The sequence below is a fragment of the Aquarana catesbeiana genome, linkage group LG04 (assembly GCF_042186555.1).
Source record: "Aquarana catesbeiana isolate 2022-GZ linkage group LG04, ASM4218655v1, whole genome shotgun sequence".
In the NCBI taxonomy this organism is placed as follows: Eukaryota; Metazoa; Chordata; class Amphibia; order Anura; family Ranidae; genus Aquarana; species Aquarana catesbeiana.
Genome location: NC_133327.1, coordinates 319,457,707 through 319,469,872, shown reverse-complemented (window position 1 = coordinate 319,469,872; position 12,166 = coordinate 319,457,707). Strand labels below are relative to the sequence as shown.

Here is a 12,166-nt window from a genome sequence, read left to right as displayed (position 1 = left end):
AAGACTGCCATGGCAGGTCCCTCCAAGGCAAAAATAACTTTAGAGGGCCTCCATCCATTTATCTTTTGGGTCTTTGAACACTGGATTATCTGTCAAGGGAGCCATGAGGGTACTGCCAATATAAGAAAAGACCAACTCAAGAAGGGACATTGAAGGGGCAAAGCCATGACCCCTGCTTTCTAGGGGCTTAACAAGGCCAGAAATTCTGCCAATAAACTCCTGACATTGTGTCAGAAAATTTCTCCCTATAAAAAGCAAAGAGAAGGCTGGTGCTACAATGTCCTGGCCAAATGATCAGGAGAAGGAAGGAAGTCAGACTGATGGCAACCCATAGGGAGCTAAAGGGCCACGCACATCAGTAGCAGCAATAAGGGGGGGGGGGGGGGAGGATAAATCCCTTCCTGGTTTCCCTCCCATCTTCAGAGACTGAGCTCTGCACTAGACAGAGCACAGCTCTGGACCTGTAAACGCCACATGATGCACTTTGTTCCAAGGGGAGTACCCAGAGCAAGGTCCAGGTATGGTCCCCCAAGTTCAGTTACCTGAAGGTAACTGCATATAACCCAGTCAAAATAATTTAACAAAGTCTGTTTCCTGTACCGCAGGAACTGCCATTTTCAAAAAGAGGTCAGCAACTACACAGTCTCTACTATTCATAAATGCTCAGACTTATTGGGGTTGATTTACTAAAACTGAAGAGTGCAAAATCTGATGCAGCTGTGCATGGTAGCCTATCAGCTTATAACTTCAGTTTTTTTCAATTAAAGCTTTGACAAAACACCTGGAAGCTGATTGCTTTCTATGCAGAGCTGCACCAGATTTTTCACTCATTTCAACCCCAGCCTCGTACACACGATCGGATTTTCGGCAGGGAATTGTGTGAGGAGACTGTGTACACAAGTCCGTCACACAAAAGTCCAAAGTACAAACACGCATGCTCGGAATCAATGCTCAAACACGACATTAGCAGAAGGTGCCCAAAGGGTAGCGTTCAAGAGCTGAAATTCCTTGAAGTACATCACTACGTTCGTGTTTGTTGGCAGACAATTGTGTGCCGTTAGTATGCAATTGTGTGCCGTTAGACAAAATCCAGGACACACGCCCTTCTGACAAAAGTCTGGCGCTTTGTCTGCGGAAAATCCGATCGTGTGAACGAGGCTTTAGGCTTCATATACACTAGACATTTGAAAACCTCTTCTGAACGTTATAACTTGACAGCTAGTAACCGACATTAAAAACCATCCGTTCTGCCACATTTACATGCCGCATTAATGAACGATTTCATTTACAAGTGTTGTCAATGGGAAAATCTCACTCTCACGTTTATAAACATAAGTTACCGCATCTACACGCTGTTACAAGCATTTGGCGTTTTAAATGCCGCTGAACATTCAACGCTTTTTTTTGTTTTCTGGTAAGATAACAGAGGAGAGAATTCAGGGGCTGTTGGGAAAAAAAAAAAAAAAAACACACGCACAACTGCTCCTAAATGTCCGTTTACCGGCTGCAGTCCGTTTAAAGGCCTTAGGCATTTATGTTCCTCACCATATACACAGATCAATTGTAACAAATCTTTTTAACACTAATGATAGAATGTTTCTTTTCCAGCTGTGACCAACGTATTTGAGTGATGTTTTTCAGAAACAATCTTCAAAAATCAATAATGGACAGCAGGAAAGAAAATACAATAACTGCTATATCTCACAAATTATGCACATGATACAATAATGAAATGACACACAAATTATTTTGCTGAATGAATCAGAAAATGTTTATTGAAAAATAATTTACACACAAGTAACATTTGCAATATCAGGAGCAAGACTGCAGAGATTATTATTTAAAGGGGTTTTGCCAAAATGTCTAGAATTTCCACATATAGATTTGTTTTAATTGGTAGACAGTCCTCTTCTCCTAACCTGCACTGTGCCGAGGGACCAGAGGATGTCTGAAGCTCTTGCATTGCCTTCTGACTTGCTGACAGTGGTTACCAAATAAAGATGCACACAAAAAACCTGCTGCATTCGAATTGATTACGCACAATAATATGACAATTTCACTGTGGAAAATGTAGAATGAGATGGCACGTGACAAATGTCCTTTAGCCCTGGTTCACACTGATGCGATTGACATGTCAAATCGGTGGCAATTGCCGGCACTGCACCACTGAGAAGTGGATTTGGCTTCCCAAAAGTAGTTTCTGTATTACTTTTGTCGATTTCAGGGTGCGATTTCAATTGACATCTGTGCAGAAACCCGCACAGATGTCTCTGAAATTGCCCCCGAAGTCGGGACTGACATGTGGGAATGAAATCTTGTGAGTTCAGCTGAACTCGCACGGCTTCATTCCCGCAGTCAGTGTGAACCTGGGCTTAAGGTGATAAACCTTTTGTTGTCATCTTCTGATTTAATAGCAGTAAACCTGCACACCTAGAGTGACAAACACAGGCCACCACATCATATGAACTGGATAGTGGATAAGCAGGTTAGATGGAGAAGAGTTTGTGTAAAAGTCTGATGGCCTGTTTCCTCTTCATACAAATGTAAACCACTAATGCTCCATACACACGATCGGAAATTCCCCCAGCAAAAGTCCGATGTGAGCTTTTGGTCTGAAATTCTGACCATGTGTATGCTCCATCAGACTTTTGCTGGCGGAATTTCGGCCAGCAAAAGATTGAGGGCATGTTCTCAATTTTTCGGTCAGAAAAAGTTCTGATTGGAAATTCCGATCATCTATACAAATTCCGACGCGCAAAATTACTACGCATGCTCGGAAACAATTCGACGCATGCTCGGAAGCATTGAACTTCGGCTCGTCGTAGTGTTGTACGTCACCGCGTTCTTGACGGTTGAAAGTTCAGAGAGCTTTTGTGTGACCGTGTATGCAAGCCAAGCTTGATCGGAATTCCATCCGAAAAACCATCCAAGATTTTTCAGACGGAAAATCCGCTCGTCTGTACAGGGCATAATAGTTGTAGAGAGAAAATAAGCCTGACAACAGCCATCAAAAACAGTGCATTAAGACAAAGGGTTTGCAAAGTCTCACAGTTTGCTTTCTTTAGAAAACAGTCATAGCCTTATTACAAAGTCTTGCCAGCATGCTGTAGAGAACAGTGGTGGCTGGTGGGTTTTTGTTTAGGGGGGGCAGCAAACAATCGAACCCCCCGCGGCAACTCAACCCCCCCCCCGCTGCTGTCTGCCGGCACTTACCCCATCTAGATGTCCGATGATGGGGATCAGGCATTCATGCATTGTCTCTTTTCCTCCTCGCTTCCGCCATCTCCTCCTAGGCATCCAATAGGAGTGCCTGTCCTTTCAGCCAATCGGGTGATGGGTATCAGACCCCGTACCCGATTGGCCGGGAAGAGGATCAGTGCTGCAAGAGCAAATATTCATTCACTATTGTAACAAACCTGGGTGGGATCGGAGCGCACTCTCTGTGACCTGATCCCACTCTATTTTGAAGCCTATTAGAGCCTCTGGCTCTAATCAGGTGCTTAAGAAACAAAAAACCCTAGCCGCTGTAATTCATGCAACCAGTGACCTGAAAGGGGCCGAACGCATTAATAGGGGGTGGCCGCGGCGGCAATGGATAGGGGGGTGGCGAGGAGAGAGGGGGCAGCACCCGGGCGCCCCTAATGGACAGGCCACCACTGGTAGAGAAGGACCCTTGGGCTCTGTGTGGAAGCAGTGCTCTCTCTGCAGAGGTCCGAAATATAACCTGCTGAATGAGACTTATAGCTATGCGATCAGCAAAGCTTGTTCTCCCTATTAAATGCAAAACTCTAATTCAGCAGGGAGTATGTCGGACCTCTGTAGAAAGACCACTGCTTTTTACAAGAGAACAAGGTTCCTTTTCCCTAGCATGCTGGCAGGCGATAGGCTTTTAACTCAGGCTGTGGCTGTTTTTTTAGAAATCAAACTTAAAAAATGACTTTACATGCTTTTTGTTTGAATGCACCTGGAATGTATTTAGATAAAATGATCTCAATGTTCAGTTGTGTTTTAATCAATTCCTAAAGACTGCAGCAAAATCTGGATCAGTATGGAAAAAAATGTTTTTTAAACAAGCACCTTTAACACACCCAAGTACTCTTATCTGTTTAAAAAATTAGGGAGGTGGGTTACAAAAAATATTAGTATATATAAAAATATATAGTTAATAAAGTTAGCGAGAAAAAAAAAAAAAAAAAAAAAAAAGACTATTTTGATGAATAAAACAGTTCCAGATAAAGAAACTGATTCTACCTCTATTGCGGTGTAAAGTTATAGGCCCATGGTCCAACCTTTACAAACAGACTTAACTGTATGCCTTTTTGTTTCCCTGCAATGACTAAGGTTACAAGGTGAGCAGGTGAAGTGTGATCCTGGTTAAGGGTGAATCTAAGCAAATGAGAAAAGTTCTATTCACAAATCATGAGGATATCTAGCAAATAATTCTACCATTCAACATTGATGCAGCATAATGCAGATAGGTGTGCAGGATTATTTGCTTGTGCAAACATATATGTTATACTATATCAAGCTAATCAGCTATTTCCTTTTGTTCTCAAGAAAACTGCTGCTTATGTCCTTTTAACAAGCGAACATGTACATTTTTTTATAGTAAAATAAAAATATACAAGGAAATTTTAATACACAAGCTGAACAATTTGGGTCCAGTGTGTAGAATTCTTAACCTCGAGTGCTTGCATTTAAACAGAGTACATTTTCTTTTAAAGGGCTCACTAGAAAAACTTTATCAAAGCATAAAAACGGGGCCAGTTTTTAGCCACCGCTGGCTCTCTGAATGTCCAATAATATTTTATTCCTTGAAATACTTGTTAAAAAGATCATATGTGACTTCATAGCACAAGGCAGGGGCTTTGACTAATATGAATAAGTCCCCTACTTACGAACGCGTTCCGTTTTGGGAGCTCGTTCATAAGTTCAATTTGTTTCTAAGTCCAGTAAAGATCAGCGCTTGCAGACAAAGGCTGAGAGCGCTGATCAGCATGTTCTGGCAAGATCGCTGCACCAACATTGCTTGTGTTGGTATGGCGATCTGTCAGTTTTTTTTGTTCAGCCCGCTTGGTTGAACGGAAAAAACGGAGTGTGTGTGTGTGTGTGTGTGTGTGTGTACCCAGCTTTACAGGATTGGACATGTTCGTATCTGTGAAAGTTCGTAAGTAGAATGTTCGTATGTAGGGGGCTTACTGTATTTATTGAGGGTACAATTGTTTTAAGCTGGGTATAAGCTACAATGGTTTGCATAGCCCCCACTGTACCAATTTATTTCAGTTTAAAGACCAAAGTATGCATCTTAGAGAGCCTGAGCAAGGGATCCAAAAACAAATAGCTAGCTCAGTGTTTCTCAACTCCAGTCCTCAAGGCACACCAACAGGTCATGTTTTCAGGATTTCCACTATTTTGCACAGGTGATTTGATCAGTTTCTTTGCCTTAGTAATTACCACAGCCATTTCATCTGAGTGAAATCCTGAAAACATGACCTGTTGGTGCGCCTTGAGGACTGGAGTTGAGAAACACTGAGCTAGCTAACTAGTATAAAAACGCAACAACATTCAACGTGTTTTGAAGGGCCAGAAAACACTTGCCTTTCATGAGGGCTATTGTAGAGAAGTTAAAGAATATGTTATCCCAACCACATTGTTGACACTGTATGCGTCTGTTGTAGCATGTACTTGCGTTATTTCAAGCTGACCATGCTAGAAATTAGAGCATATCCATTTCAGCGTGGTCAGTTTACTGGCTGTGCTGAAAGCTCAGCCTGCCTGTAATGATTGCAGACTTGTGCCGACAAGGCCCCCCCCCCTGCACAGCCATTCACTGGGAAGATAAGTGTGCTGCTCTTTCTCCACCCCCAGCTCTCCAAGCCCCTTTGAGAACAAAGATTATGTGATTGATTACACAGATGCTAATGGCTAGTAACATTAAGTCCAGCAATTAACTTCTCTTATGAAAGAAGGGTGCTTTTCTGGCCCCCCCAAAATGTGTTGGCCGTTTTCTTTTTGTGCAACCCAATAAATTAATCTGGACTCCTAATATTTGCTCTGGCGCGCCTTCCATTGGTGCATATTTTCTTCTGGTAACCTGCTGTGTACCCACTGCAGGGTAGCCATGTCTGTCTGTTGTGAGCAGCCTAACCTCAGCCAATAAGCTCTCCAAATGTTTTTTCCTCTCACTAATTTGTATGAACTCACATCAGAGTCCTAGTACCTCCTGGGTGCTTTTTTTTCTCCATTAAAGCATAATTAATGTCTCATAGCATTTCCTCACTTTATAGTCCTGAACCTTCACATTTTATTATCTGTGACCGATTTTTACTTGGAAATGCGCTTCCTGCTGCTCCTCCTCCAGTGCTCTATGTTGGCACAGAGTCACAAACTTATCATAAGTGTCCCCACACAGACTCGTTTTGCAAGGGAAGTGAGGGATCCGACCAATTTAGTTACTTCCAGCCAATTACTGGTAGCACTGGGTCTAACTCTGGAACTGATGGGACTGCCCAGTCATATTTAGACACCTTGCACAACTGTGGATGTATAACTGGAAATTGAGGTTTTTGGTACAAAAAGTCTCTTTGCATATCCATTTGGGACATTGGCTGGCCTTTAAAATTCCCTCTCTACTATATAGTCCCTTGATTGAAAAGTAATTAAAGATTTGGAACAACAAAAACATTCCTGCATTTGCACTGCAGGTACATAGCATATGCAAGTCAATTTTAGAACAGCAAATGTTCCCTTAGATTGCCCAGCCTCTATAGGGAAGGTGCAGCCTTTGCATACCCTGAAACCTATATCTTAAGCTAGGAATCAATAGATTCCTCCATTCATGTTAAAATGTGTGGACGGATTAAATCTACACTGCCGGTTATTGTATTTAAAGTGGAGTTCCATCCAAAAGTGCAACTTCCGCTCATCTGATTCCCCCCCCCCCCCTCCGGTGTCACAATTGGCACCCTTCAGGGAGGAGGGGGGGTGCAGATACCTGTCTACTACAGGTATTTGCACCCACTTCCTGGAATAGACTCCCGTGGGAGTCACGCCCCTTCCCGCACCCCCCGCTGTCTCCTGGGAAATACACAGGTCCCAGGAGATAGCGGGGACCACTTAGGACGCGCAGCGCGACTCACGCATGCGCTGTAGGGAACCGGGAAGTGAAGCCGCAACGCTTCACTTCCTGATTCCCTCACAGAGAATGGCTGTGGCAGCAGCCGAGAGAATCATCGGCTTTGGCTGCCGACATCGCTGGACTCCAGGACAGGTAATATCCATTTATTAAAAGTCAACAGCTGCAGTATTTGTAGCTGCTGGCTTTTAATATTTTTTTGTTTTTTTTTTTTTTTTAGGTGGACTCCCTCTTTAAGCAGCTGCAGTACCTGCAGCTTCTTGAATATCTGAACGGTGACTGCATCTGATAGTATGCAGTTACTGTTCAGGAAACAATTTTTCACCCGGTTTCTTTGATTTAATCAGTCACGTTTTGTCAACCCTGTTGGTGTCAATAGGGCCACCCACAACTCAAAATTTTGAGATGTGTATGTCCAGCCTTAGACAGATAGAGCAGACAAAATGCAGAAATACAGGAGAATGCAAATGCTGCACCAGACAGCTGAATATACTCTTAAAAAGGTACAGGTTTAATTTTATAAACTTGTAGCATAAAAGATACCCATTGCATGGGTGTTTTTTCTTTTTTTGTTACCATTTAAATGATTTATTGGAATCCATTAGTGCATACATTATTTATAGCAGTATGCTAGTTAAATTTGCATACATCTCAGGAAAGGGAATACTTTATACTGACCTAACGGATAAAGAAAATCCTTTAGGCAAAAAAAGGACACAGATTGAATGGCAAGTTGAATGGTAGGTGTTCTTCCTGAAAGGAGGGCTAGTCTATGCAAATATCTTGAATTAAAATAATGGCCCTTTCGATGTCTCCTTCATCCGGTCACACAATATATTCATTAGAAGTGCAGTCCTTGTAACTTCAGAAACAATTCTTCATTTTTATGAAGAATATTCATGACTTCCTCCAGTATATGACAAGATGATGTTGCTCTGATGTTGTGCTTAAATTGCTAGGTCACATACAAAAAAAAAAATTCTACATTTCTTCTTTCTGCAGGTAAACAAAATAAAAAAAGCACTTAATATCCATAGCAGTTGAAATCAAAATAATATACTTAAAATATATGTAAAGTATTTTTTTTTTCTTTTAAAATAACAAACATGTTCTACTTACCTGCTCTGTGCTATGGCATTGCACAGAGTGGCCCCCGATCCTCCTTTTCTCAGGTTCCCCGTTGTCACTCCTGGCTCCTCCTCTTCTTGGTGTGCCACCATAGGAAGCTACTTCCTATGGCGGCACACCTGCTGGCTCGATCCTGAGCCATGCTGCCTGCATCTATAGACACAGACAGCAAAGCTCGGCATTGTCCCTTATCACAGGATTTGACTGGTAGCAGCGGAAGCCAAGGGAGCAGGGGGAAAAAAAAAAAAAAAAAAAAAAAAAAAAAAAAAAAAAAAAGGGATGCTACAGACAGGCACAGTGCTGGATCGAATCAAGAGAGATTAAGGTTAAGTATAAGAAAATGCATTATGGTAAAAAACCTTGAGCCTTTGGAAACACTTTAAATTTATGTATACACCTGTATGAATGTCCCAAGCCACCACTCAACAAATAGCATGGACCTCTGGGCACCACCAAATATGTTTTAAAGAGTTAGTGTACTAGATGAAACCCAAAGTCTCTTGCACTTCTCTGTTAGTCCATCACGGTTGTAGGCTGCTTCAGCGACCAACAATGAGTGGAAGTGAGGAGGGGGTTTTTGGGCAACGGATACAATAGCTGACAGAATATACCAGTGTATGGAACCTTTAGAACATAGACAAAAGCTACTTCCATATGATTGTGCAACTACTGAAAGTGGCAGTGTAGGTCATTTATGGAAAATAAAGAAATGCTCTAAAAATAATTCACTATGACTGGGGTTATGTAGGAATCTAAAAATTCAGTCTTTAATTTTATAACTGCAGGATTATTGCAGGATTTAAAATTAGCCATACATTAATCTTTTTTTTTTTTTTTTTTTTTTTCATTCACCCAGCTGGTTTTTCCCAATCAGTGCCATCGGCTTTAGCAAGCAACACTGATCAGTGTGTTCTGATGGTGGGGAAGTCTCTCCCTTGTCCAAACACAATGGTGCAACAGGAGTGATTCCCCCATCCACATCAAACCGCTATTGTGTTCTGACGGCTTACGTTCAAGTCCAAGTCTGAGTCTGACAAACTGGAAAGTCAAGGACAGTTACTGCCCATCAATTACCTGATCTCTTATGCAACATATTCAGAAGATGGGAAACTCGATGGGGTCAGGCAATTGACAAGCTAAATGTCAAATGTCAGAATCCTTTGATTGCAACAGCAGCTGCTATAATTCTATCATGACTTCCTAAAAATGCCAAGATCAAAATGATCCAATGGAATCGTCAAACATTAACATGATACTAAAGTCAAAAAATGTTTATTTGAATAACTAAACATGTTATACTTACCTGCTCTGTGCAGTGCTTTTGCACAGAGCAGCCACAATCCTCCTCTTCTCGGGTCCTCCACTGGCGCTCCTGGCCTCTCCCTCCTGCCAAATACTCCTAGAGCAAGCAGCTTCCAAAGGGGGCAGCCGAGCAGGCTCAGTCCAGAGCCGCAGCTTTGTGCGCGTCCATTCACACACAGAACCTAAGCTCAGCCCCGCCCCCTCTTTACTCATTGGTTCGCCAACTGTGATTGACAGCAGTGGGAGCCAATATCTCCTGCTGTTGTCTTAGCCAATGAGGAGGGAGAGTCCCCAAAGATTGGAGGCTCTCATGCACATTGCTGGAGGAAGAATGGAATTAGGTCAGTATTAGGGGGAGATGGGGGGGAGGGGGAGAGTGCTGCACACTGAAGGTTTTTATCTTCATGCATAGAATGCATGAAGATAAAATATATTCAGCCTTCAAAAACATTTTAAACATTTTACTTCTAGAATACTCTAGCACAGAGGAAAAAAACAAGTATAGAAAGAGGATGCCATACCCTTGATGCAGATTTTGACTTTATCCGTAGGAAGGAAGATACTGTATTACTTTCCTTGGCTTCAAAAAAGTCATTATAATCCTGTTGAAAAACCCCAGCACAAATTAATATAAAAATTACCATATTTGAGAAAAACGAAAAAAAAAAAAAAAAAAAATAATAATAATTGGCAAAACAAAATGTTATAGTATGAGTACAGAGAACTGACAGTAGCTGGAAGGTGAATTCCCTGAACTAAGATGTTATTCTGCCATCTGTTTGTCAATAGTTAAAGCTGTGTAAGATCAGGCAAGCAGTCGGCTACACGTTTGCAGATAACCTGACTGACAATTGTTATTTACTAAATCTACAACCAGTGGTGGGTGTGCAGCATTAATTCTTGGCTGCAGAAAAGTGAAATCAAGACAATGCCATAAAACACAAGCCTATTCCCTTTTATAAATTGCACTTACCAAACCATTCCTCCAAAACACAGCTATTTCGTTGTATGAAATTAGCGGCAACTGTAATGCTCCAAAAACTGCCTTTCCATAATATCAAGAATGACTTTGGTGAATATACTAAAAACAATTCCAAATATATACCTGCCTGACAACTCTGCATACTTGGTTACAATTATATGCTTTGACAGGGCTCTGCACAATTATTGAAGCAAATGCCTGGGGATGATGTCAGCAAGTGATATTTACTCTTCTCTGTCCTAATTGCTTCCAGAAGGCATTCATCATAACAAATAAAGCTGGGTTCATACCTTTCAACTGTGGAAAACGTGTGTTACTGCTATGCGTAAAAATGTGCACATTGTGCAGCTGCAATGCCATTCATTATTATTGACACCCTAATGCACCTTGCCAACCACGCTGCATAACATACTACCGTGCATTGTGGTACACTGCCTTTCAAAAAAAAAAAAAAAAAAATAATATATATATATATAAAATTATATATTATAATTTTTATTATATATTTATTTCCACACACACATTATATAATATATATAGGGCGGCACAGTGGTGTAGTGGGTAGCACTCTCGCCTAGCAGTAAGAAGGGTGGCTGGTTCGAATCCCAACCATGACACTACCTGCCTGGAGTTTGCATGTTCTCCCTGTGCCTGTGTGGGTTTCCTCCGGGTACTCCAAAGACATGCTGGTAGGTCAATTGGATCCTGTCTAAATTGTCCCTAGTATGTATGAATGTGAGTTAGGGACCTTAGATTGTAAGCTCCTTGAGGGTAGGGACTGATGTGAATGTACAATGTATATGTAAAGCACTGCGTAAATTGACAGCACTATACAAGTACCTGAAATAAAAAAAATAAATATATATATATATATATATATATATATATATAAATATATATATATATATATATATATACACACATATATACACACACACATCACTGTAGGTGACCTTGGTGCCTTATACATTCTAATTCCTACTGCCACCTGGGGTCGACTGCTGCATGTGTGGCACACCAAGTACAGGTACTAGGACTACCAATATTTTACACTCTCAGTATATTAATGAAAAATGCATATTCACACTCCGCTTGAGCATAAAGAAAGAATCCATATAGGACATTACATACAAGATATAGGGTATAAGGTGTAACAGGCACCACAAGAGTACAGTAGGATACATATAGCTGTCTGACAATCACACTGTCAACTGGGAAAGGTACCAAGAGAAGGGAAGAAAAATATAAATATATTTAGCCATAGTCATGTCATGGATTTATGTACTCTGAGCCAGTACAAAAAAAAAAAAAATAATAAAAAAAAAAATTAAGAATGCCCATCGGGCGGCTTTATCATGAAAGCATTGAAAATAATAAAAAAAAAAAAAGGACATTAATCAGTGCAGGTGGAGGAGTCATTCACCCATCTGTCCCATATTTTATTAAATTTACCAGGGCATCCACGATGAGAGTAGAGGACCCTCTTGTATGGGAGTGTGAGATTTACAGCCCTCTTCCACTGCTGAAATGTAGGGGAGACAGGTTTGAGCCAGAGTTGGGCAATTTGCATTCTAGCAGTAAATAGGGTTTCTTGCAGGAATATATAGTCAGATGCTTTT

The 12,166-nt window shown here is 41.3% G+C and overlaps 1 protein-coding gene across 2 annotated transcripts in view; it reads right to left on the bottom strand.

The window, feature by feature from the left end:
* Positions 1-1,744: 1,744 nt before the first annotated feature.
* Positions 1,745-12,166, bottom strand: part of SH3BGRL2 (SH3 domain binding glutamate rich protein like 2) — a 42,419-nt gene continuing 31,997 nt past the window's right edge. For both annotated transcript variants that reach the window (XM_073626847.1, XM_073626848.1), the window contains exons 3-4: positions 10,087-10,167; positions 1,745-8,131 (exon numbers count right to left, since the gene is read on the bottom strand). In XM_073626847.1, coding sequence (XP_073482948.1) covers positions 8,117-8,131; positions 10,087-10,167 — 96 coding nt within the window. In that variant the 3' untranslated portion in view covers positions 1,745-8,116. The remainder of the gene's footprint in view (positions 8,132-10,086; positions 10,168-12,166) is intronic.